The sequence below is a fragment of the Plecotus auritus genome (assembly GCF_963455305.1).
Source record: "Plecotus auritus genome assembly, chromosome: 9".
Classification (NCBI taxonomy): Eukaryota; Metazoa; Chordata; class Mammalia; order Chiroptera; family Vespertilionidae; genus Plecotus; species Plecotus auritus.
In genome coordinates this window covers 19,079,106-19,106,753 of record NC_137783.1, presented here as the reverse complement: position 1 = coordinate 19,106,753, position 27,648 = coordinate 19,079,106, and the positions used below count along the sequence as shown (strand labels likewise).

General features: G+C 48.0%; 2 protein-coding genes across 5 annotated transcripts in view; one reads left to right on the top strand and one right to left on the bottom strand.

The window, feature by feature from the left end:
• Positions 1-10,846, top strand: part of DPCD (deleted in primary ciliary dyskinesia homolog (mouse)) — a 28,963-nt gene extending 18,117 nt beyond the window's left edge. The window contains exon 7 of one of the 2 annotated variants that reach the window (XM_080642477.1): positions 9,263-10,846. Coding sequence is in view for 1 of the 2 variants with exons in the window: in XM_080642478.1 (XP_080498604.1) it covers positions 9,263-9,280 (18 nt within the window). In the remaining variant the exon portion in view is untranslated. The remainder of the gene's footprint in view (positions 1-9,262) is intronic. The other variant, XM_080642478.1, reaches the window with a different exon arrangement.
• The window catches only part of FBXW4 (F-box and WD repeat domain containing 4), an 86,007-nt gene that overhangs the window by 1,366 nt on the left and 56,993 nt on the right, over positions 1-27,648 (bottom strand). For all 3 annotated transcript variants that reach the window (XM_080642474.1, XM_080642473.1, XM_080642472.1), the window contains exons 6-7: positions 11,252-11,317; positions 228-368 (exon numbers count right to left, since the gene is read on the bottom strand). In XM_080642474.1, the coding sequence (XP_080498600.1) occupies positions 228-368; positions 11,252-11,317 (207 nt within the window). The remainder of the gene's footprint in view (positions 1-227; positions 369-11,251; positions 11,318-27,648) is intronic.

The following is a 27,648-nucleotide window of genomic DNA, read 5'->3' as shown; positions in this document are numbered from 1 at the left end:
ACAGAATGCTGAGGGATGGCACCCTCGTAGCTCCCAAGGCTCTGATCAGGTCCTGGTGGCCACAATCTCCCAGGCCTCGGGGCCAAAACTGCCCAAGGTGAGGAGTCCAAACGTGATCTGACCTTACCGGCTGCTCCCTACCGGTCCCTGACATGGAATCTGTACCTCCTCCCACCGAGACTGGCACAGGGTCTCCCACCACTTGTCCTCCTGCCCAGCACACTCACCTGACACTGGCTCGGAGGTCCCAGTATCGAACGTAGGTGTCATAGCCACAGGACAGGAGCGTGAAAGGGGACTCATACATGAGGTCCAGCACCCCAGCCCCTGGGGGAAAGTCACTGCCCAGGTGCGTCATCAGCTGCCCACTAGGGGGAGAGAGGGGCAGAGGATGAGCCACTATCCCACCTTGGCCCACACAGATTCTTTGAACCTCTAAATGGCTTCAGTCCCTAAGGAAATGCAGCTCTCCTCCCTGAGCTAGAATTAGACTCCCTCAGGAAGGGGGGCTGAGGGAGGAGATGCCCTAGACTCCCTTTCCTCCCACCCAAGGCCCTCCCCCCAGCTAAAGGCCTCATCAATCACCATCAGCCCCTCCATCACACCTGCACACTGACCACCCGCCCACCCAGCCTTTCCTCCTCAGAAGGATGAATGGGCCTTGCTGAAGGGGTTGCCCCCCACCACACACACACACACACACACACACACACACACTCTCTCTCTCTCTCTCTCTCTCTCTCTCTCTCTCTCTCTCTCTCTCTCTCTCTCTCGGTTACTTTATACTCCTTGATCCTGCAGGTCATGCAGTTCTGAGCTGCCTGAGTCCAATGCCTTAATTCCTGCCTGTAATCTGGGGCTCAAACCTCATTGGGGATAAAGACCACACAAAGGGAGAAGGGGAGTCCCAGGAGAAGTTAAAACAAGTAAACACCTTTGTGTCTGGGGAGAGAAATCGCTGAGAAAGCAGCTTAGCGGGCTGGTCCCTGGTGTTCCTGGACAGGCTGGCCCCCAGCCCGGGGCAAGCACGCCTCTGTGATCACAGCCCCCAGCCTGCTGGGCTCCAGCTTGCTCCCCCACCCTCACCCCTCCCGGTGGCCAAGAGCAGATTACTGAGAAGAACAATTTCTTTGTGACTGTGTAATTCCCTCCGTGTCCGCGGCAGTGGGCAGACCCTTCGCCTGATGCCAGACCCCTAGCAACCATGTAGGGGGGCCTCCTGGCCCTAGCAACTACCCCTCAACATCAAGTGCACCCGCTAATCCCTATGGCTAGGGGATGGGTAGGAGCAATGAGTTTGCAGAATGACTGGGAGAAATGAAGGAGAAGAGGGGCACCCTTCAGGCCCCATTCCTCAGCTTCAACCAAAAGATGCTGGGCTCTCCTCCGTATGACGGGAAGAACAAGGCCTTGGATACTTCCCAGGGACTCACAGGTAAGAAGCTGGGCATGGAGCGGGGATGAGTTTGTGATCACACCAGCCCCGCTTTGGCCCAGTGTTAATCAAAGGGGTTAAGGCTGATGGGGCTGCCAGTCACATGTGTGAACGTGGCCCTCAGCTCTAGTCCTTCCACCTCACACAGATGCTGCCCCTCTTCATCCCTTCTCCCCACTGGAGCCACCATCTTCCCTGAAGGCTGAAGGAGTAAAGGAGGAGGCTGTGGGCTCCTCTCTGCCCACTCTGCCTTTCCCCTGGAGCCCTGGACAGAGACGTGACCCCCAGCAAGGTACACTGTTGCTGTCTGGTGGGGGGCTAGGCCCTAAGTCAGCACCCTGTCCCCCAGCCTCCTTCCCAGGGAGTAACACAGGAGAAGCCTGTGTCGGGAGAGGGATGTCGGGGAGAATCCCGAGAAGGATCAGGCAGAAAGCCCTCTCTCCAGATCAGCATCTCCTAGAGATTACGGACCTGGGCTCCCAGGAAGCCCTTGCCTTCCCAGATGGGTCACTAGCCATGATTCCCCCAGGCCGGGCAGGCTGGAGCCCTGCAAGCGGCTGGTCTCTCTCTCCCTCTCTCTCACGGGCACACGTGCAGATGTGTGCACACCGGGTAGGGGCTGTTTTGCTCCACAGTTCTCCCTCTCCTTCCAGATTGGGGGCCCTGCCCCTCCATTAGTGAGGCCTTTAGGAATGACTGAGGAGCTCTCCCCTTTATAGAAGTAATTTCATGTTTGTCTGTTTGAAATAGAAGATGAAAGGCAGTAAGGTTGGGGGTGTGAAGCCCAGCATGGCTCTACCTGCCCACCTCTGGTCCCAGGGTTGAAAGGGGAGGAGAGCTGGGCATCCATGGCTAGGCAGGGTCAGCAGCATAAAGGCCACACCCAGACCAAGTTGCCAACCTGGGCTCCTGCCCCAGCGTCTGAGCCACCACTGGAAAGTGTCATGCCACAACATCTGCAATAAAAAACACAGAACTCTGCCCTGCGGGGGAGACGCAAGGGCAAGAGTGAGCTTCAGCCCCTGGGGGCCAGGACAAGTCCCAAAAGCCTGTCTGCCAGCCCAGCCTGGCGAGGGGCTGAGTTTTCTTTCTGCTGCACGCTTCTCTGATTCTCTGAAACGGCCACACACACTGTAAATGGGCCAATAAAAAGATACAATTTCTCTTGTCTCTGGGCCTGGACCCTCAAGGCTCTGTTGTGCAGTGCTCGTGAGGTTAAGTTCAGAGCATAAGCTGACACACCACGCTCTGGGAAATGGCCAGTCTCTTCCAATAGCGGCCCAGCAGTGCCGTAGGAGTCCTGCTGGGGTTTTGATTTGGGAAAACAAACAGAAATGGCACCGTGGGCCCTTTGTGGCCCCTACCCCAGGACCAATTTAACTAGAAAACTCTAGCTTAACTGCTGTGGTCGAGGGAGAGAGACCCGCTGACAATAGCCCCAAACTTTGGGGGGAAGGGGGACAAAGCAAGCTGTCTTGTCTTGTCAGCCCCTCCTCCGAGCTCCTTTTCTTACTGCAAGTGTATTTTTGTAAAAAAAAAAAAGATTAGATTGCAATTTGTATAACATGGTGACCCCCAAATTCAGATATTTCACCCCCTTTCTTTGGAAAGAATGTTAAGAATGCCTCTGGGCCTATCACTGTGGGGGGCGGGAGGGGGTGCATTGCCTTGCCTGTGGAACAACTTGTGTGGGAGCAGGGCTGCCGCTCAGAGCCCCGGGCCAAGACAGGAGCAAGGGCAGGGTCTGTCACTATAGAAGGCCAGACAAAAAGTCCATTCCCTTCCAACTCCTGTGCACAAAGCCCGGGCCTCCAGGAGCCACTGAGGGCTGCGAGAGGCCTCCACACCCAGCCTCCCCCAAGGATGACTCCAACAATTCTCTCTCCACCCAGGGAGAGATAAAGACAGATGGGGCCGCCTGCCCCTGTGATCCTGATGAATGCGACCAGGCAGGGAGGACAGCCTGAAGGAAATGTGTTCCCAGCCTGGCTATGTGGGGCCTCATCCCAGGGACCCTTGAGGAGGGAAATCAGGTCTCCCTGGCCCAGCCCACCCTGCTGCCCAGGCAATTCCACTGATGCTGGAGGGAAGTGGGAAGAAAGAGAGGAACTTTAATAGGGAGGAGAAAAATGTAAATAAGACACTGATCCACCCCCACCCCATGACCATCTTTATGGGGAAAATAACAGAAGGTTAAGTGCTAGCCCTGAATACCCAGATGTCTGACCTGGGAGGGGCCCTGAGCGCCAGGCTATAGCCGAGCAAGGTAGGGCAGGATCTAGCCGAAACACCCCACCACCCCCAGTCTGGGCCCTAAAGAGCCAGGAAGCCTGGTACCCTGCTCCCCTCTCTTCTTCCCTCCTTCCCTCCCGAGTCCTCTCATCCCAGCCTCTGGACACTTCCCCTGCCTGTTCGGCCCGAGCTCCACCATAGCCATGGCCCATAGAAAGTCCTCCTGTGCTAGAGTGCCCTGAAATACCCCATGGCTCCCATCTGCCCACCCACATCTAAGGAAGCCTGTGGCCCACACACCATTTTACAGCCACTATTAATGTACTGGGTTTCTGGTGATGTTCCCTGGAGATCCTATGGGTGCTTATTCCTGAATCTGTTTGGGGGTGAGGACACGCCATCTTGCATGTGCTACCACAAAATGCAACAATGGCTTTTGGTGGAGGAATGGATGGGAGGGTGACAAAAAGTTCACCTTTCTATATACCTTCTATTCCCAGGAGATAGATGGCCTACAGGTATAAGCTGGGCCCAACATGGTTGCTAAGAAAGTGGGAGGTTTTTCCTCCTCTCCCTCCTTCCTCCCCCTTCTTCCTCTCTTCCATTCCTTGACCAACAACCATTTACTGAGCACCTTCTGTACACAAGGCACTTTAGGGAGATGCGAAGTTGAGGGAGAGAAGTCTGTCTTGTATCCAACTACCAATACAAGGTGTGACCTGGTAGGCACCAGAAAGAGTGAAAGAAAGTTTCATAGGGGCGCAGATAAGAGAACATTGTTGGCTGTGAGTACTGAGCAATTCTTCAGTGAGTGACAGGCAAAGACAGAAGAGAGGGGATGGCCTAGGTCAGTGGTCGGCAAACCGCGGCTCGCGAGCCATGGTTTGCCAACCACTGGCTTAGGTGAAGGACCAGCAACAACAAAAGTGCAGAGCGGGGCACCTGGTTGGCAATCTGGTTTAGTTAGAGGCTTGGGTCTGTGAGGTGGGCAAGTTGGTATGACCTGGTTCCCAGGCCATGGTGGGCAGACTGCTCAGCTGCCATGAATGCCAGGGGTGGCAGAGAGCTGCAAGGCTTTTGAGCAGGGAGTGGCTGTCTAGTCCAGCCCTCTGGTGGGGAGAGCAAGAGAATCAAGGAGGCAGATAGGTCCCACGAAGTGGTGGAGATGAGGAGAAGCCCATGAAAACTTCGTCTGTCCCAGCCCTACCAGGTGAGAGGGAAGGGCCCTTGCCAAGCACACAGCCTCTCACATGCATGTGTGTACGCGTGCATGGCCCCCAGCACCCGCCCATGCACACGTGTTCAGACACAATGGCTCAAAGGCCAGGCAGTCCACTTTGTACTGCTAACAAGGGGACCGTAATTACAGGAAGGGGCAGCGGGCAGATAAAAGGATACAAAATTTCAACATCTGTTGCCATAAAGGGATAAGGAGAAGTGAAACGCAAAGTATCAGTTTGGTGTCAGTAGGCAGAGAGCCAATTTCAAAGAGTTCAGGAGGACAGAGGGGACAAGAAAAAGGAAAGGGGGGGGGACATAGAAAGAAAGAAAGAAAGAAAAAGAAATTACAGGGTTCCTTAAAGAGGTAAAGAAAAAAGAAAATGAAAAAAGCTGTCAGTAATACTTTCAAAGGAGAAGGCAGGTACTTTAAAGAGGGGCAATTCCCATAATCAGCCTGACGGAGGGCCAGGCCCCCTGCCTGGGTGGAGGCGGAGGGCCTGAGGCAGAGACAAAGCCACACCTGGCCAGGATGGGCACTAATGTGCCCTCAGAGCAGCCCGGCCTGCACTCAGGACACTAGTTCCTCCTACACATGGTGAGATAGGCTGCAGCCAGGCGCCCTTGCCATGCCAAACTCCAGTAGATGCCTTGAAATTCAGCTCCTGTGCTCAGTCCAAGGTCCCAAGATAAAGTTCCCAGCCCAAAGGGGGCTTTACCACCAGGCCACACGGTGGCTGACAAGGTGGCCCTACGAGTGTTCTAGAGCCACCAACTCTAGCCACAGGGGCCAGGATCAGGGTGGGCTTCGTGATGGAGGTGCTGTTTATGCTGAAGTGTGAGCAGAGTTCAGGAGACAGAGAAGGGCTAATCCAGGCACCAGTGTCAGATGGAGCAAAGGCCCCGAGGGCCCCTGACAGAATGTGAGAAGCCTATCTGCCCAGCCTTCATTGAGAAAGAAGACTTGGGGGCTTTAGGAGGGAAACGGAGGAGTGATGGGGAACTGGGGATGACCCTGGCCGGAAGAGGAGTTGAGGATGAGTGCAGGGGTCATGCCTATGGTCATGCACACGGCAGCACAGTACCTAGCCAAGGACTCAAACCCTCAATGCCCTAGTAGTAGCCAGGTCACCAAAGTCCACCCCTTCCCTACCTGACAGTCCCCAGGCTGGCTTAGAGCTATGGCTGGACCCACTATGACACCTCCAGGTCTGGGATCACAGGCCTCGTCATCCTGTTGCCCGGCTGCCCACCACCACCAGGGTGACCATTGTGCCCTGCTCTCAGGGCACCAACGCTAGATCCAGCTCAAATGCCTCTTGGCAGAAAAGTATAACTCATAGCAAGAACAAGCCCTGGGAGAGGGGTGTGTGTGCTATCAGGTCAGTCAGATACCTCTCCCCCAGTTTTCCATCAGGTGGGAGGCAGTCCCCACAAAGACGACACCTTCCCTGGGGCCTCGCCATAGGCCTGACTCAATGCTTGATTCCTCTAGACTTCAGGCTCAGGAACAGGATGGCTCTGGCACAGTGCCTTGAAGCTTGATGGGACCCCAGGGCCTAGCTAAGGACACTTCAGTGATTGGCTGTTCACACTGTCTGTCAGGATGGAGTTCCTGAGGGCTGGGGACTGGGCCTGACGACCATCTATCCTCAGGAGCAGGTTGGATAAGGGCTCCATCTTTCTCTCTGCCTGGTTCGGACAGGTTAGAAATCCTAGCTTTGGGCCCAGTCCAGGAGAGAGGAAGGGAAGGGGGGACACCAAGTTCCTTGACATCTAGGCAATGGCTGTGTTCCACAGCTGCCCTCTGACCTGTGTGCTCCAGCAAGGACTTCCCCTTTCCTACCCCCTGGGGAGAACAGAGTCTCCAGAAGTCTTGATGGAATGAAGGGCCGAGAGAGTCATGTGACCTTGAAAGGGTTCCCCAGGCGTTGTAAGTAGCCTAGGCTGCCTGAGGAAGCACTGATACTCAGCAGGGTGCCTACATTTCCAAGCTATGTCCCAGACCACCATCCTGAGGGCAGCCCCTGGAGGGGTGATGCTCAGAGCAAAACTGCCCCTCCATGCTCCTCCCCCCAAGTCATTGCACACATAAAAGGAAATCCCAGTGCTCCTCAAGTTTCAGCAGTGACAGGTTAAAAGCAAAAGAATCCACCCAGCACCGCACACCGCCCCGCCGCTGAGTCCTGCCGGCGATGTTGCTCCACCTTCCAGATTGGCCTGTCAGTCAGGCTTTGGCGTTATTGAAAGATCAAACTCTGTCCTGCCTGTTCATTACCTTAATCCTATTTTCTACATGGCTTTATTATCTGCTCGGGCTTCTCTGGGAAAGACAGCTACACACAGTCATCCTGTCCATCCATTTCCTCCCACCAAAAGCAGATGCTTCCACCAGGGCATCATTCCCTAGACCCTGCACTGGGTCCTCCAAGCTCCCCTGAGGACAGGAGACACCTTTAAACAAAGCCTGGCTGCTCAGTGGTGAGGAGGGGAGTTATGGGGGCTAGAAAGAAGGCAATGCCAAGTGGCACCCATTGGCAGGCTGGCCAGAGGGTGCAGTGGCTGCTGCTTGTCTGGTTCCAGTGAGAATCGAGGCCATAACTATCTTGTACCCATTTTCATTTGGGTTCTTTCTGAGTTCTGTAAAAACTGTGTTTGGGATGAGTGAGGCCTAGGGATTTCATAAGAGAATGCCATTCAAGGATTGGTGCCTCAGAACTCCATCCTGATCATAAATCTGTGCCCAGGCATTACCCCCCCTCCCCCGTGTCCCCCCCCCCCCCCCCGCGCGCACACACACACACACACACACTCCACCAAGGCAACTACCGGCAAAAGAGGCCACTCGAAGATTACTCAACCTCAAGATAAAGCTGAGCCATGGGCCATGGGCCATGGCGGTGTGCCCCTCCCCCACACCTTGCTGGCTTGTCCGCCATCCTGGGCCCAGGCCAGTGATGATGCCAAAGACCAGGTCCAGTAAAACTGACCTTCAGCAGAAATGCCCATCTTTGTGACTTACAGCCTTACTGTCAAGAGCCTTCTCTAGGCCATGAGGTCAGCATGTTTACCCTCACCCTCCACTGGTCATAGGCCACAAATATTTAAGAGGATTGAAAGGATGAGCCTCCACAAACTCCAGGTACCAATGTGGGACACAGCTGTGGATGGGTAGGAAGAGAGGGAAGGAGACAGTTTAGAGTGGTTGACTGACCCCAAGGTGACAGGCATTGTGTGGGTACTTCTTAAAAAAAATTTTTATACTGGTTCTATTAAGTAGGGATAAATCCCATTTACAAATGTGGAGGCTGAGGGTCAAAAAGGCCCCCCAGGTCATAGAATTAATCAGCAGCAGAGTCAGTTCTAGAACCCAGGTCTGTCTGGCCATAGTCTGTGCTCCCTCTGTCGTTCCTCACAGCCTCCCCATCACACACCAGAGGAGGGGCTGCTTCCCCAGCTCCGTTCAGATGCAAGAAGTTGCCAGTAGCACGATTTTGGCAGAAGGAGCCATGGCAATAACCTTCCCAGACTGCAGGAACTCCAGCATCCAGGGGCTACAAACAAAGGAGTCCTTGGAAGTTTTAGCTATGCTGGCAACAGTGAGATACAATCAGCTGTAGTAACGAAGTAGAAGATTTGGAATAAGGGCAGTGATAGCACCCACCACTCATCAGCCCGCACCTGCTATGTTCAGTACTCAGTTATCAACACACCATTTTAAGGGGGATCAAACCAGAAAATCAGAGAAACTTTCAGGTGAGAATGGTCCTGAAACAGGCATGAGACCAACACTTGAAGATTACTCAACCTTCAAGGTGTCTTGTACCCATTCTCATTTGGGCTCTTTGCTATTCCTCTCTTTCTTGCTGACCAAACCCTGATTATGTGCCTTTCCCCTCCTCCCCCACTGCCAAGGTGCATGGTGGGAAGCTGAGCTCCTCCCAGGCCTAGAGGTGGATCCTGACTGGTCATTCCATTTCCCTTGACAGAGTTGGATTTAGGGTGAGTGCTAGAATACACCTTTGGCTCACTAAATATAACAAGTCAGCTTGGGGGCTCCTAGGAAGGGCTTCCTCATCTTACAAAGGGACCCCAGGCAAGTACATGTCTTCTTCCTTCCTTCTTCCCTTTGGGTATTGCCTTATGAGTTGGAAGACTGTTAGTACACAAACCTGTGGGCAAGGGCAAAAGCCACCTTGATGGGTGGCAAAGCAGAAAGCTGAGGAGAAAATGGGCCTCATGGTCTCATTGAGCCACTGAACCCCTCAATCCTGAACCAGCTGACTATCCAACTTCTGGACTCCTTGTCACGTTAGACAATAATAATAATTCCTCTATTGTCTGAGCCACTTTGAATTAGGTCTTCATTACTTACAGACGAAAGCACCCAACTGATCTATTATGTTTATGAGCAACAACTGAAGAGCCTTGGACTTTGGCCCACAAAGGAGAAGACCCTGGAGGAGCAAGACCAAAGGTTTCTGAAATCTAAAGGCCGTCTTCAGAGGAGAGGCTCAACTTGCTCAGGTCGGGAAGCAGATCAACCCTCAATGACGGGAGGCACTCTAACTCTCAGAGCGTCCAAGGATGTAATGTGGTATTTGGTGAAGTTGCAAGTTTCCTACCCCTGAAGCTGGATGATCATCACGAGAATGTTGTAGAGAAAACCTTATTTAATTATCATGTGTTATAAAAAATATTTTGTAAAGACTGACAACACAGTGGATACTTTAGAAAAAGAGATACAGCTAAGACTTTCCTGGGAAGATGGAGACAAAAGGAGAAGACAAGCTAGAGCAACTGAGGCAAGGGAAAGGCAAGATGAGCACATCCTCATTGCTAATTATGGCGAGGTGAAGAGTTCTTAGACTTGATGAAAAAAAAAAAAAAGTAGTGACAATACCTAATGCCATAGAGGATGTGAAGAAACTAGATCTTTCATACACTGGGGTCAGGATATAAAATAGTTAAGATACTCAAAACAGTTTGGCAGGTAACAAAAACTAAACATACGCTTACCAAATGACCCAGCAATTGTACTCCTGGGCATTAATCCCAAAGAAATGAAATCGTAAGTCCACACAAAAGCCTACACATAAGTGTTCATTACAACTCTATTTGCAATAGTTAAAAAACTGAAAACAACCCAAATGCCCTTCAATGGGTGAATTCTGTTCAATGGGGAAAGAAACTTGGGTTACACCCATACCTGAGAATCTATATATATAAAAGCCTAATATGCAAAGTGTCCCCTCAGGAGTTCGACTGACCCGGAGTTTGCTCGCTATGACGTGTGCTAACCACCAGGGGGTGGCATAGAATGAAGGGAGGCCCCGGCTGATCAGCCCTGATTGCCGGCCAGGCTTAGGGACCCTACCCGTGCACAAATTTCGTGCACCAGGCCTCTAGTATACTATATTTACCAATAAAAAGTGAAGTGCTATTTATACATGTAACAACTTCTGTGGGTCTCAAGAGAATTATGCTGAGGGGGGGTCTCAAAAGATTACATACTATATTATTTCAAAGTGGAAAAATTATAGAAATGAGGAACACAAGTGGTTGCCAGGGATTAGGGACTACAGGGAGTGGAGCATGGGTATGATTATAAAGGGTACATGAGGGATCTTTGTGCTAATGTAACACACAGTTCTGTATCTTTTGCAGCAATGGTTACCTGAATCTACACACCTGGTAAAATTGGAAAGAACTACACTTACCTATGCATGCACACGCACACGCACACACACATGTGCAATCTGAATAAGTGTCTGTGGACTGTACCAATGTCAATTTCCTGGTTTTGATATTATACTATGTAAGATGTTATTTCATATGAATTTATAATTATTTCACCAATAAAAAGTTTTTTAAAACCATACAATAGAATGGCAGGTAATCAGATGTGAGTGTGTCAAGCCTGCCAAGACAGAGAATTGAATAAAACCTGGATGTATTTTAACTGTTCTGTATAATTCTTTTTATGGATCTGTAGGCCCCTTCCAAAATATCTTTATTTTAGAAAAACAATCTCTGAGGATAGATGGGATTTTATGTAGCCACATAGGCACTCCTCGGAGAAAAAGTATCATAAATCCAAATTGTTATCATAAATTTTACATGAAATTATTTACCAATTATAAATCACTTTGACAGTTTCCTCAAGCTACCAGAACGATTCCACATAAGAAGGTACCACAGCAGAGGCTGTACTCAGTTCCGGGGCAGGGGTCCTTCCCAGCCTTCTCCTAGATCTCTGGGCAGCCACCTGCAGGGGGGCTGGCTCAGCCAACTCTCTCCACTGCCTCCCTGGCAGCTCCAGCCCCTCCCCCACTGCAAGCCACGGTGGGCTCAGGAATCTCTTACCTGTTGAGGTCCCAGATTCTTAGGGGTGAGAAGTGCCCACAACAAGCCGTCCCAGTCACAAAAGAGCTGCCAAACAAAAGGAGAGCAGAGTCAGGTCTGGCTTGTCAGAACTTGTGGCGGAAATGGCTACACAATTGACGGTGCAGTGCTCATTCTCCAAGGGTTCTGGGGTTAAGCCAGGATGAGAGAAGCAGCCAAAAGAGCCATCAGAGGGGTTGTGGGAAGACCAGTAGGAAGTACAGTGAGGGCTGTAACCTCCCAGAGCCGCCTGCACAGAGAAACCACAGGTTCAATGATGGCTGAGCTTGCCACTCTGACCTAGTTGCATGGTCTCTGCCCACCATAAAAAAACCATCTCTAGGTGCACAACTCGGAGGCCCAGGGAAGCAAGCCTGTCAGGCTTCAGCTGTATGAAGTTCACAAAGCCATAGCACAGGAATGGTCTCCTGGAACAGACTGCTGCGTGCTGGACGGTGATGCCCTTCCAGAGCTGAGGGTGCTGGGGGCATTCTTGAAGGTTTTCAGAGCCCAGGGTATCTGGTAATATGGTACAAGCACAGGGCAGATGTAAAGGCACCAATCAGAGAAATAAAATGGTGAGAGGTGAGTAACAATATGAAAAGATGAAAGATGAAATGGGTGAGATGCCTGAAATGAAGGTGGGAGAACTGGGAATGTGAGGGGCCAGGGCCGCTGTAGAGTGGGAGTGGGATGGGAGCCTTCTTTCCCAGAGTGTCTCTTAAATCCTAAAAAGTTCAACAAATACAAGCTGCAGAGTTTCAACTGAAGTGCAGGCACCAGCCCAGTGAGAAGGATCTGTGCAATGAGCCAGGCTGGCTATAGTGCTAGGACTAGAACTTGAACCTATGTACCAGGCCACTCCTTTGTTAGAGGATTTGGCAGGGGTGGGGAGGGGAAGCCTACAGGAACCCAGGGCTTGAAAACCTAAACTGCAAGCAAGAGAGCTGAAAGCAGTTGTGTCACTCAGGAGCCCGGGGCAGGGCAGGGCCATGTCCCTACATGTCAGGCATGGGGGGAGAGGGACTGGACATACTAATGACATGTTAGCAATGCGGGGCAGCAGCCCATCCACCCTAGCCCTGCCCAGCACCTGTGGCTCTCTGATCCCAAGCATGTCAATGGGGAGATGGATTTCCGCAGAGAGGGCTCTTTAGAAGCCAGGGGCTTTGGCTGGGGGCGGGAGGAAGGGGGGACTTGGACTGCGAGTTATGACTAGGGAGATGTTAGGGCAGGCATTGGCCAATCCACTGATTTACAATCAAAATTGCAGGGCAGGTGTCTGCTTTTCAACCCCAGACTGACAAAATAGCCATGTGAGCCACCCTGTGGCTTCCATGCCTCAAGCCAAGACTTCCTCTAGGGACATGCTCCATCATCCTAGCTTCCTCTCAACCCCTGAGAGGGCCAGCAGCCACTAAACTAGAGTGGTGTGCCTGAACAGCCACTCTGTCATATCCCAAGGGACTCCCAGCCTGGGATGTGGCCGCTGGACAGTGAAGACCCAAACTACAAGCTGGGAGGTGTTGTCCTGACCGCCCCCATTTTTCTCTTGAGGGTAAGCCATTAATAACTGGTAAAGCCAATTACCTTGGGTAGGAAACATAATAGCCACTTGAAAATCGTTGGAGCAGGCAATTGGGCTCTCCAGATTTTTGAAGATTTGGGGCCAGGTAAGGGGTGCCAGCAGAGACATCTCTTAAGGAAACCTGTGGCAGGCCTCTGCCCCGCCACAGGCCTAAATTAGCGTCAAGGTCAGTCAACAGAGAGAGATGGTAGGCACCTGGAGCCTGAATCCCTGCCACTCTCACAGCTCTGACCTCCCAGCAGGCAGTGGTGGGGATGGGAACACTTTCCTCTGGGACTCCTATGCTTCTCTATTCCTGCCCACCAACCCACCCTGGCCCTGTCCATCTGCCACCAGGAGGGGTGCCTCTCAACTTCCCCCACGAAGGCCTTTCTTAACTGTCTGGATATGACACCCATGAACATTTCTTTCCACAAGCTGTCTTCCCCTCACTTCACTATGTGAAGCAGGGAGGAAGAAAAGGAGGGGAAGTAGAGAGTCCGCCTTGCACTAAGAGTTTAATCAAATATGACACAGCAAAAAAAACAGTCTAGCAATAGTCAAGCATATCTGGAGCCAGGTTCTGCTGGGGATACTCAGCAGGACTCAAACTCAAACCATGGGGACTGCCTGGGGACAGGGACAGGAGAGGCAGAAGCTGCTGGCTCCCAGAGGGCTTGACCCTACCCTTCCGCTGAGTCCCTACCACACTTTGATCTCACCTTCTTGGGACAAATGGCATTTTGGGAGGTTATCTTCCCATGTTACCTTTGAGATCATGAAACAGCTGGTGGCTCTTTTGTGTATTCCAGTGCCCAGCAGTGCCTGACCCAGAAGAGTGCTCAGGACAAATCTGTGGACGTGAACGGAAAGGGCCTTCCAGAGCTCATGGCCAACAAGGCCAAGAAGCTCGTCATGGGTTATGAATGGGGTCCCTCTACTTCTTAAAGGAGTAATTCCCAAGTCAGCAGACTCAGACCTGAATGACACATGACATAGCTGTATATCATTGGGGCAGTGAAATAAGCACCACAACCAGATAATAGATGAGAAATACCAACAGTACCTAAAAATTAATGTCAAAACTCTCTCTCTCTCATCTCACACATGCAAATGCACGAACTCTCAGCTTGAGGATCTAGAAGTCATTCTGACTCCATAAACTCTACTCTTTTTGGACAAGAGAGCCCTTACCAGAAGCCAGCCTTCTACAGTTTCTCATTCTGTGCCGAGATCCCCTACCTACCTTACTGGCCCCCTGGCCCCATTTCAGGCGAACCTGGAATCATAGAGATCATTATCAGGCCCAAGCAGCAGACATAGGACAGCAGGAATAGAAAATAAAATACAGAAGAGAGAGGAAGATAAGAAGGGAAATTAGTTGGGTGTGAGTAATTTATTGAGCACTTGCTAGGTGCCACGTTCTGAGCAAGTGTTTCAAAAGCATTCGTCTATCTAATCTTCATAACCCGGTGCAGTAGGTTCTACTTTCCCTATTTTACAGACGAGGAAACAGGTACAGTGCAGTAACGTAAGCTGCTCTAGCTCACACAGGGAGCAAGTAGGAGGACTGGAATTTGAACCCAGTCAGTTTTGATTCCAGAGCCCAAGTGGTTTTATACCCCTTGCCACATAAGTTCTCTCCCCAGCACCTAGTATAATGCCTGACACATACTGAAACCTCAAATGCTTGTTGAATGAATGAATGGACAAATGAACAAATGACTCCACCTGGAAGATGAAAGGAGCGACGGAGTGGCTCTGACGAGGGGCAGCAGAAGTGGCGTGCTCAGCAGCTGTGCCCCGTGGCTGGCCCGGAGCCGCCCAGCTGGCCCAGGCCCCAGCCGCCTCTGAGCTGAGGTTGACACACTTTGGCAAGGGAGGCCACCAGAGCTGTCACATCATTCACCAACATGCCCATCAAGTGTATTCAGTTCTCTTCAACCCGCATTGGCATTTTAATTACTGTTGGGTAAACTAATTTGTACAAATGAAGGCTGGGCTGCCTAATAGAATATGCAAGCTCTCTGACCTCTGACAGGCACTGACACGAGATACAAAGGCCGCCGAGGAAGGCTTTTTATCTGAGCCTTATTACTCTCTATTACTCCAATTATTCAGGCTCCAGTGCTCCTAATTGGAGGAAAAATTGCAATTAAATCAATTTTTGATGGGCTGCAAGTGGACTCCTAAACTGCCCCACTTGTGAAACACTGATATTATAGCAGCAAAGGTCACAGGCCTCATCAGCACCTGGGAGCCCCCCAAACCTGATTTCCCTTGGCCCCCTCCTAAAATGCTTCAAGGAAACCCCTGCCCCTCCATCGGCTTGGCCAGCAAGGACGGGAAGGAGGGAGTCATTAGAACATGTCAGGTCTCATTGCTGCCGCCGCCATCTGCTAACCTGCACCACTGACATCATCGCAGCGGCTAAGTCCCGAAGCATGAATACAGTGTGAAGGTCACGCAAACTCACTCAGTGAGGGGACACCAGGAGCAGTAGTGTAGTGACAGTACTGTGAGGGAAGAACTAATGGAGTGGGAACAGGAGGTCAACAGAAGTCAAGAAGAAGAGAGACAAAGGCCGGGGCAGGTGAAAGAGTGAGGCAGCCAGTTTCCAAATTCTAGCCAACAGGGCACCCTGACCCACCCAGCGCAGAAGGAAAATAGATGGGCTTGGGAAAGAAAAAAAAAAGAGAGGCAAAGGAATCTTGTTCTCTCCAACAAACATCCACCTGAATGCAATACACAGACCAGAAGACTAAGAGTCACATCAGTGATAGGGGCAGGAGCATGCTTATGGGGCCTGCCATCTCCAATAGCGCCTGCCTATAAAGGTGGGGGAGGGAGGAAAAGATACCCAGAACTAAAGCTGTAAGACCAGGGAGGGAAAGGTAAACACAATTTTGCTCATCAAACTAAAAGATACTAAGACCTTTATTATTATTTTTTAACAACAAAGGAGGCAAGAATATACAATGGGGAAAGGACAGTCTCTTCAATAAATGGTGTTGGGAAAACTGGACAGCTACATGCAAAAGAATGAAACCATACACAAAATTATCTTATACCATACACGAAAATTAAGTCACAATGGATTGCAGACTTGAATGTAAGATCTGAAACCATAAAACTCCTAGAAGAAACATAAGCTCCTCGACATCAATCTTGGCAATAAGTTTTTTGGATCTCACTCCAAAGCAAAAGTAACAAAAGAAAAAATAAACAAGTGAGACTACATCAAACTAAAAAGCTTCTGCACAGCAAAGGAAATAATCAACAAAAATGAAAAGGCAACCCACTAAATGGGAAAATTATTTGCAAATCATATATCTGACAAGAGGTTAATATCCCAAATATATAAAGAACTCATACAGCTCAACAGCAAAATAACAACAAAAATGGGCAGAGGACATGAATAGACATTTTTTGAAAGAAGACATACAGATGGCCAACAGGTATATGAAAAGATACTCAACATCAGTAATCATCAGGGAAATACAAATCAAAACCACAATGAGATATCATGTCACACATATTAGAATGGCTATTCTATATAATAACAGGCTAAAATGCAAATAGACCGAACAGCAGAACAGCCGGAACAACCAAAACAACTGGTCGCTATGACATGCACTGACCACCAAGGCTGTGCGTGGATCATGGCAGGCGTAGGCTGCGGCGGGGTGGTGGAGCAGGTGAGTGGGGCGCCAGACCAAGGCAGTGCGCCGGTGGCTATCATTGGGGCGAGCCTCTGGTGGTTACTCAAAATTCTTTGCTCCCATGTGCCACGGTCCCACCTGGAGCTTGCACCTGCTGCCGGCGCCAGCCCTACTCGCACCCGCCGCCAGCGCTGGAGCCGCCACTCACACCACCTGCCAGCGCCCGGCAATTGCCCCGATCACTCAGTGCTATCAGCAGGTGCAAGCGGTGGCTGCCAGCCCCAATCGCCCTCCAAGGCTTCTTCACCCTCCTTCTGAGGGGAGATCGGGGCTGGCAGCTGCCTCTCACACCCGCTGCTGGCGACGGCCCCGCTCGCAATTGCTCAGTGCCATCAGCTGGTGTGAGCAGCGGCTGCCTGCCCTGATTGCCCCTGAGGGCTTCTCCACCTCCCCCTGCTCCTGAGGGGCGATCGGGGCAGCAGCTGTCATTTGCACCCACTGACGGTGCTGGCCCCACTCACACCCACTGCTGGCTCCGGCCCCAATCGATCTATGCCTTCAACATGTGGGAGCGGCGGCGATGGGAGTGGGGCTGTAGGCAGACAGGGGACTGTGGACCGCAACAGGAGGGGCCAGGCAGGGACTTGGAGGATGGGCTGAGACCTGCCCCTATGCCTACCACAGCCTTGCAGCCCACAGTTCCTTTCAAGGTGCACAAATTCATGCACTGGGCCCCTAGTATAGTATATAAAAGACACGGTGTTGACAAGCATGTGGGGAAAGGGGAACCTTCATATACAGTTGGTGGAAATGTAAATTGGTGCAGCCACTATGGAAAACAGTATGGAAGTTCCTAAAATAATTAAAAATAGAACTACTATATGACCTAGCAACTCTACTTCTGGGTATTTATCTGAAGAAAACAAAACACTTTCAAAAAGATATATGCAGCCCCATGTTCATGACAGCATTACTCACAGTAGCCAAATACGGAAACAACCTAAGTGTCCATCAGTGGATGAATGGATAAAGAAGTTGTGGTACATATATACAATGGAATACTACTCAGCCATAAAAAAGAACGGAATCTTGCCATTTGTAACAATATGAATGGGCCTTGAGGGCATACACTAAGTGAAATAGGTCAGACAGAGAAAGACAAACACCTTATAATTTCACTTATATGTGTAATATTAAAAGATGTTAGCTATAATCCTATCTAATAAAAGAGTAATATGCAAATTAACCATCACTCCAAGACACAAGATGGCCACCCCAATGTGATCAAAGATGGCTGCCCCCATGTGGACACAAGATGGCCACCACAAGATGGCCTGCAGGGGAGGGCAGATGTGGGTAGTTAGGGGTGACCAGGCCAGCAGAGGAGGGCAGTTGGGGGTGACCGGGCCAACAGAGGAGGGCAGTTGGGGGACACCAGGCCAGCAGGGGAGGGCAGTTGGAGGAGGGACCAGGCCTGCAGCAGAGGGCAGTTGGGGGGGGGGGGGAGGGCCAGGCCTGCAGGGGAGGGGAGTTGGGGGGAACCAGGCCTGCAGGGGAGGGCAGTTAGGGGTGACCCGGCCAGCAGGGGAGGGCAGTTGGGGGGGACCAGGCCTGCAGGGGAGGGCAGTTAGGGGCGACCAGACTGGCAGGGGAGGGCAGTTAGGGGCAATCGGGCAGGCCGGGAAGCAGTTAGGTGTTGATCAGGCTGGCAGGGGAGTGGTTAGAGGGTGATAAGGCTTGCAGGCAGAAGCGGTTAGAGGCAATCAGGCAGAGGCAGGCAAGCGGTTGGGAGCCAGCAGTCCTGGATTGTGAGAGAGATGTCTGACTGCCCATTTACCGGTATCGGGCCTAAACGGGCGGTCAGACATCCCTCAAGGGTTCCCAGATTGGAGAGGGTGCAGGCTGGGCTGAGGGACAGCCCCCCCCACCCCCCCCATGCACAAATATTGTGCACTGGGCCTCTAGTACATATTATAATAAAATATGAAATGATGGCATCTTAGAATTGAAGAAGTATGGTAAGTTTTAAAATAACTGCCCTGGCCAGTTTGCTCTGTGGTTGGAGTGTCGGCCCTCGGACCTAGGGGTCATGAATTCAGTTTCTGGTGGAGGTGGAGGTGGAGGGTGCATGCCTCGGTTATAGGCTTGATACCTGGCCCTAGTCAGGGAGCATGCAAGAGGCAGCCTATCGATGTGTCTCTCTCACCTCAGTATTTCTCTTTCTCTCTCTCTCTCTCTCCCCCCCTCTCTCTTTCTCTCTCTCCCCCCCTCCCCTCTCCCCTCCACTCTCTTTGAAAGAATCAATGGAAAAAATATCCTCAGTGAGGAAAAAAACAAACCTATTATAAGTTTAAAAAATAAACAAGCAAATCAAAACAACAACAACAACAAAAACAAGCTCATAAACAATAAAGAACAGATTGGTGGCTGCCAGAAGGGAGGGGGGTTGAGGGTGAAGTGTGTCAAAAGATACAAATTTCCATTAGAAAATAAATGTTATGGAGATGCAATGTATAGCACGGTGATTATAAGAAAGTTATGAGAGAGAAAATCTTAAAAGTTTTCATCAGAAGAAAAAATTTTGTAACTATGTATGGTGGTGAATGGTACCTAGACTTATTGTGGTGATCATTTTGTGGTATATACAAATATCAAATCATTATGTCAAACACCTGAAACTAATATAAAGTTATATGTCAATTATATGTCAGAAAAAAATAGCCTGCACATAGAAAAGGAAAGAGTGGAAGAAAACATACTAAAATGCTAAAAGTAATTACGTTTGGGCAATAGAGTGATTAGCAATTCTTTCTTCTCTTAAATTTTCTTTATTTTCCAAATATTCTTTAATGAGGGTGTGCTACTTTTTAAAGACCAAAACATTATTTACATCTTGTAGAAAACACAAACCTGGACACTCCTGTCCACTGACTCGTGGCCAAGAGCAGGTGAAGCCAATAGTGAGCTGCCTGCTGGAGCAGGTGTCAGCAAAGGTGGCCTGGCACAGCCTGGGCTGAAGCTCTGGGGCTGACCATAGCTCAAGGTTAGGAAGGAAACTCCAGATCAAAATAGCAGGCCTCCTTCTCTCAACTAGGCACTAGGCAACAGAGAACAGACTGACCCCCACAGCTGGCAGAGGCCTGGAGCACCTCTCCCAGTCATCTCTCTCTCTCTCTCTCTCTCTCTCTCTCTCTCTCTCTCTCTCTCTCTCTCTCTCTCTCCACTCCACTCAAGCAGAAACTTAGAAACTTGAGCAATGGAAGAACAGAATATAGAGAGAAAAAATTAACTACATAGGAAACAAAAACTCATAGTACAATGGAATAACATTCATACAATCTATTGAATTTAACAAGAAGTGTGTTGGGGCTACAAGGAGAATAGTTTATACACTCTATTTTCCACATACTTGGCCTCTAAACACAACAGCTTCATCCACTCCCAAGAGAAAGAAATGGCAGTATGTTTCAGTGCTAAAGGGAAAACTGACTGGGGCAGACTTCCTGAGAAATGATGATAAGATATTCACAAAACTATGTATCCAGCAAGAGGCGTGGAAAAAGACTAAATAAAAATGGTCATTATTTACACACAATATAGTTTTCTATCTAGAAAATCCAACAGACTCAACTAAAACACTATTACAACCAGAATCAGTATTGGATGAGGTAGCTGGCATGCTGCACTGGATAGTGGAAAGGAGTGCAGGCTCAGGGCTTCTGCCTCTGCCACCTAGTGACCGTGTGATCCTAGATGAATTATTTAACCTCTTTAAGCCCAGTTTCTCTATCTGTAAAGCAGAAATAATAAAAGGACCTATGCATAAGCTTGTGGTAAAAATTGTGTGAGAGCCTGGCTGGTTTGGCTCAGTGGATAGAGCGTTGGCCTGCGGACTAAAGGGTCCCAGGTTCGATTCCAGTCAAGGGCACATGCTTGGGTTGTGGGGGTGATCCCCAGTAGGGGCCGTGCAGGAGGCAGCCAATCAATGATTCTCTCTCATCATTGATGTTTCAAGCTCTCTCTCCCTCTCCCTTCCTCTCTGAAATCAATAAAAATATATTTTTAAAAAAATTATGTAAGATAAGATGCTCAGAGCAGTGTATGGAACATAGCAAATACCCACAGATATTAGTTATACACCAGCAATCACCAACCAAAATGTAATTAGAAATCTATTCACAAAAAAAGAATGTAGAAACTGTAAAACAGCCAAGAATAATCCTAATAACAACAACAACAACAAAAACACAAAAAAAACAAGACAGCCCCATTGGAAAAAAAAAACTATAAAACTTTACCAAAGGACATAGAATTGCTGAATAAGTGGAGAGATACATCATGTTCCTGGATTCGAGGTCTCAAGATGATAAAACTAGCAGTTCTCCTCTAATTAATCTACAAGTACGGTACAGTCCCATTATACTGATTGTGCTTAATCAACTGATTGCAAAATTTATCTGGAAGCCCTGACCGGTTTGGCTCAGTGGATAGAGCATCAGCCTGCGGACTGAAGGGTCCCGGGTTCGATTCCGGTCAAGGGCATGTACCTTGGTTGTGGGCACATCACCAGTAGGGGGTGTGCATGAGGCAACTGATCAATGTTTCTCTCTCATTGATGTTTCTAACTCTATCCCTCTCCCTTCTTCTCTGTAAAAAAATCGATAAAATATATTAAAAAAAAAAATTTATCTGGAAGAGGAAATACACAAGAATAACAAAAAATATTTTTAAAAGAACAATGAGAAAGAAGTAGCTCTATGTCAAACATACTACAAACGTGTATTATGATGTTCATGCTGGAAAAAATATATTAATGGATCAGAATAAAGAATCCAAAGCTATTTTCATATATTTGTAGAGAATTAGTAGATCTTAAATGTGGCCTTTAAAGACAGTAGATAAAAAAATTTATTAATAAATAGTATAGCCGAAACCGGTTTGGCTCAGTGGATAGAGCGTCGGCCTGCGGACTGGAAGGTCCCAGGTTCGATTCCGGTCAAGGGCATGTACCTGGGTTGCAGGCAAATCCCCAGTGGGGGTTGTGCAGGAGGCAGCTGATCGATGTTTCTCTCTCATCGATGTTTCTAACTCTCTGTCCCTCTCCCTTCCTCTCTGTAAAATATCAATAAAATATATATTTTTTTAAAAATTTAAAAAAAAATAAATAGTATAGAGGCCATAGAATACACACTTGGGGGGGAAATAAAATTAGAGCCCTATCTCACAGCAGACATAAATTCCAGATGGATTAAGGACATAAACACTTTTTTAACTATGCACAAAACATTAAAGTATTAGAAGAAAATATAGGAAAATAGTTATCATCTTGGAGTAGGGAAGACATTATTAAGACCAAACAAAACTTTGAAGCCATAAAGGTAAAGATGGCAGAACTACTCTCCAAATACTAAAAACTTCTACACAACTGTAAACAACAAGCTGAAAGGAATTGCCAAATATATATAATAGTCAAAAGATTAATACCCAGAACATATAAAAAGATCTTATAAATCACAGAAACAAATATATATGGCCAAAAAACACATGCAGTAATGTTAAACTTCCAAGTACTGTTCTAAGCACTTCATATATATTAATTCAACTCTCAAAACATTCCTACATACTTGATGATATTTTTCTAATATAATAGTATTATAAGTATATCTTAAAGCATCACTATCTTTTAGAATATAAACTGAAATATTTATTTATATGTCTGATGTTTGCTACAAAATATAGAAGAGGAAAGTATATGGGCAGTATTGAAGCAAAATTGGCCAAGAGTTGATAATTATCCTACTTTAATACATTTTTAAATTTTCCATGAGAAAATTGAGGAATAGAGAGGTCAGGTAACTCACCAAGGTCATACAGCTAGTAGGTGGGAGGACATGATTTGACCTCATTCACTTAGGCTCCAGAGTCCAGCGCTTAATACTATTTTATACTCATGCCCAAAAAATATCTTTAAAATTGATATTACCCAAGAAGAAGTAGGTACCTGCATACACTGTTTATAGGTAGGCATATAATCTGATACAATCCAGCTGGAGGGCAATTTGGCAGCATCTAAAGCCTTTCAAAAGCACTTACTCCTGAATCCAGCAAGTTTTTTCTAAGTATCTTTCCTAGAAAAATACCTGACTATATGCAAAGATGGACAAGTACAGAGGCATGTCCTGAGGCATTGTTTATAAAGCAAACCACTGGAAACAACCTAAGTGTCCATCAATAGCAGGATGGCTAAGTGAACTACGGTGCATCCACCTTACTCTGACCTAGAATGCAGCAGTAACAAAAATGTGGTAGAGATACGTGGTCTGACAGCAAAGGAACTTTGCACCACATGTGTAGAGGGAGAATTCAAGTTCTAGAACAAATGCATAATGTGAGCCTAAAACAAAGCAAAACCCTACATTTGTGTGTAAATATAATACATGCTTATTCATGAAATTGTATGTCTGATATTTGCTTCAAATTAAAAGATCTGGAGTGAGACATGCTAGACTTCCCACAAAAAGAACTATGTAGAGGGGTCACAGGAAACTGAAGTGGATTTTTACTTATACTAGAGGCCCGGTGCACGAATTCGTGCATGGGTGGGGTCCGGCCGCCCACCCCCGGTCATTTGCTGTTGGCTTTCAGATGAGTTGAAGCTTCAAAGGCACTTTAGTGTCAGGGACACTTACAGCTTCCGTTTCTAAGCCTCTCCCTAGACAGGTAATGTGGTTTAGTTCCCTGTTGACAAACCCTCTAAAGAGAGGACATGGCTGCCCTCTTTGGTGTAAGCAGTGGAGAGAGAATGCAGGAAGATGGTGGTTGTGCTGAGCACCTCTCCTGAACACCTGACTGACGGTCCAGACCATGAGCAGTTTTCCTCCTGAATGATCACTCGTCATTCAGGTTCCTGGTCTATGAAGGCTGGAGAATGTTTACTTACTTAGAATCACTGAAGGTCACACTTCAGTGATCGGGGTTGGGGGGGGCGATCAGGGGTGGGGCAGGCAGGGAGGAGGGGTCTCGGGTGATTGGCTGGCCGGCCATCCCCACCCATGATCGGGCGGGTTGGCCGCTGCACTGCACATCATAGCCCCCGGTCATTCTGGTCATTCCACCATTCAGTCACTTGGCTTTTATATATAGAGATTCTATGTATCTTAAACTGTTTAAACTTTTTACAAATGAACATATTTATATATCACTTAGGTAAAAAAAATAAAATAAAATAGAAAATGAGAAATTAAGCTCTAACAGGTTTGGCTCAATGGATAGAGCGTCGGCCTGCGGACTGAAAGGTCCCAGGTTCGATTCTGGTCAAGGGCATGTACCTTGGTTGCGGGCACATCCCCAGTATGTGCAGGAGGTGTGCAGGAGGCAGCTGATTGATGTTTCTCTCTCATCAATGTTTCTAACTCTCTATCCTTCTCCCTTCCTCTCTGTAAAAAATCAATAAAATATATTTTTTTTAAATGAGAAATTAAAAGAAAGATGGTAAAAACAATATTCATTTTGAAGTTGCCTGTAATAAAGGTCACATGTTGGCGGTACCCTGAATTCTGAATATCTGAATTCAGATTCTGAATATCACACAAACCAAGTAGTTGGTTGGCTCCATCTTGAACCTGGCTAATGCCCTGACATAGACCCTTCAATTCCAAATGGTTAGGGCCTAGAAACAGTTGCCTATGAGAATTTTACAATTTCAGCCTGCTCTTATAGTACTTTCCCCTAAATTTCTGCTTCCTAACCACTTTCTCTACAAAGAGGTAAACAACAAGCTTCTTTAAACAGGTGACCTTCTGCCCTAGCTGGTTTGGCTCAGTGGACAGAGCATCGGTCGGTGGACTGAAGGGTCCCGGGTTTGATTCCGGTCAAGGGCACATGCCCGGGTTGCAGGCTCCCCAGTGTGGGTCATGCAGGAGGCAGCCGATCAATGATTTCCTCTCATCATTGATGTTTCTATCTCTCTCTACCTCTCCCTTCCTCTCTGAAATCAATTAATATATATATATATATATATATATATATATATATATATATATATATATAAAGATTCATTATTAAAAAATAAATATATAAATAAAAAATAAACAGGTGACCTTCTGAATTCCACTGGGAGCCCAACAGAGGTCAAGGTGATGGCTTACCTCACAACAATGCCCTGTACGAAAGTTTAAACAGTTTGGGTATTCAAATGACTGTTGCTGCTATGGCTACCTTAGTCTGAAGCACAAAATATATTTCCAGTTTCAAAACAAATCACTTTTTCCTTTTAGGTGGTCAATTTTGGCAAGATGGTAGTGGTTAGGTCCAAGGCCTGGGCTACTGTGCTGCTCACATCTTCTACTGGGCATGGGTGGCCTGCATGGTCTGGTGATTGGTGGGGAGACTAAGGCCAGACAAGCTTGGGTGTCTTTTCAGGTTTGCTGATGAACATAAGTAGTAGCTGGCATTTGAATAAGTGCATGAGATGGAAGGATGACGAAAACCATATGAGTCAACTGTGGCTCTACAGAAAAGAAAGCCTAACTCAACTGGCAAGCCACACAGATAATCAGGATACCAACTCAACTAATTTATTTTAAATTTTGATTCTTTTAAACATACCCACATTAACAAAACACAGAGGAACCTTGAGATTCAGACCTGATCCAGACTTGGTCATGAGCAATAGGAAAGAGAGATGACGATAGGTCAAAGAGAAATCTGTGTGACCTATGATCCTGAGGTCCTACATCCCTGACCCACTGAAACATTTAGGCCAGCAATGGAGCCCCTAGATATTGGCCTGACTCTTATTTTTACTCTCAGTGTTCCATAAGCACCAACCTGGGGCAGTCATTTTCATGTGATAAGCATCAAAGTACAATCAAGACCTTAAAGAAAGAGGTGCTCTTTAAGGAATCAAAAGGCAGAAGAGCTCATCCAGACTACCCACCACATAATTGCCTGATCTTTCCCATCCACTGGCCTCCTAACTCTTGCCCAGCTTAAGACAGGCCCTAATGACCCGCCAATGAAAAGGAGTTCCATGGTGACATCCAGCAAGTTAAAAAAAAAAAAATGAGGCAGTGGGCGTGAGTGTGGACCTACAGATTTGCCACCACCATTTGTATCTTCCATTAAAACAGAGGAAAGAGAAGGTGAGGTGAAGTTCTACACTCCTCAACCTGGTCTGATTGCTGCAGCATTTTCCACCATTACCCCGAAGGCTATTGCAGGGGGTAAAGGGTGTTGAGAGAGGGAAGGGGGTGTCATGGAGGTTGGTAGACCAATAGGGCCTGCTATGCATCATAAATTACAACCAGCAGGGTTATAGATGTACAATCTGTGATAAGAAGAAAGGAGAGGACTGTATATGTGTGTGTGTGTGTGTGTGAGTGTGTGTGTGTGTGTGTATATATATATATATATATATATATATATATAGCACGTAAAGCCTATTCCTCAAGAAAACAGGTCTCCATTGTAGAGGAGGGCCAGCAGCAAATAGTGGTGTGCAAATCCAACTAACAGTTCTTGTGTCAACTCCTTCCCTGTGCTGGGGACAAAGGCCCTGAATCCTCACATTGGCCACACAGACAGAGGCTTACATTATAGGGGGAGGTGGAAAAATCATAAGGCTGGAGATAGTATAAAAATGAAGGTACTTCATTTTTATAAAGCAAGAAACTTCCATCACAGGGCTTTTCAGAAAGGTGAAGTTCTGAGTGAACCTCCTGATTTCCAGATTAGTTAGTAGCACCAGAAACTTTGACCTTGAACTTTGTTTCTCTCCAAGATTTCCTGCCCTCTTAACAATGGCACTAAGGAGGGAAGAGGCAGGAGTCTCTATCTTCCATCCTGTTCTACCAGGTAAACTGTACACCTAGAGTCTAATTCAGGCTGCCTGCTAGTCATTTTCCTCCGGAGGAGGACCAGCCAGATCCGGACTTGGCTCCAGTCTCTCTCTGCCCCACTGAGAGGGTGCTGGCCACTGCTCATTTGTCCAACCTCATGTGCCTGCAGCCAGGCTCTTTCCCTGTGCATGTCACACTAGGAAAGTGGCAGGTTTTTCTAAGGACACCATCAACAGCTTACAAAGGAGGAATCTCTGATCAGCAGACCATTAATGAAGTGAGGAAGAGAAGGTTAAAGGCAGTGCCATCCACATAGATACTTTGGGACTGGATGTCTTGGAGTAATTTGGCCTTTATGAAAGTAGTAAAGCCTATTGTTCTATTTGCCCTACACTATCCCTCCATACATGTGGTTCCTAAGAGATTTCCCCTGTTCTTACACACTCTCCTTTCTCTGGATACAGTTAATTGATCAAGGAGTGGGCAGCTGACCCAAGCTGGGCCAATGAGTCTCTGCCCTGAGATTTTTGAAAAACAGTTACTCTCCATGACTTAAGTGGTGAGCTGCCAAACTCAGAAGCTCTTGGCAGCCTTTGGAATAAACTGGTCAGCTGGGAAAAAGGAAAGAGCTTCAGAAATATAAAGTCCTGGCAGCTCTGTGGCTTCTGGGTCCAGTTACTCCTGAGCCCAGATGTATTTGTGTTCTTCCTTTGACTTGGTTGCTCAGCCAAACATTTCCAGTTTTATTTAAGTTAATGTGAATTCAGTTTCTGTCACTTACAACCAATATGTCCTGACCACTATACAGTGTCGCATTCAGTAGCTGATGGGTTTCTCACCCATCTGAATATCCTCACTGACAGATGAAGAAAGGGCTTTGTCAGGCACCTACTGGACATCTGAGGCCTGGCTAAGAATAGATACCTCAACCATGAAATCAATAGTTGGTGGGTCTGCTAGGAGAGCAGTTAAAACAGAGCAGAACAGGCTGGCCTGGAACTTCTCTTATACCCAGGCCAGGAAAAAAATCTACTCTCCTACTTCCAGTAGTTGGTGAGGAGATGGTCTGGACAACAGCAGATAACAAGGATGCTGCTAGAGGAGTGGGATTATAGTTTCTAAGGGAGAAAGCCCTGATCTTCAGAGAGCTGGACCCTTGGATGTCTTTTTACAGTCTGATGAGAGTGAAAGTTCTGCTGTAAACCACAGGCTCACTCTGATGAGAGTTTGATCCCCTCTCAGACCCTTCTATTTTCAACAACAATAGTGCCAGCATCTGAGAAATGGGTTCCTTAAGGATACTTTCCAGGT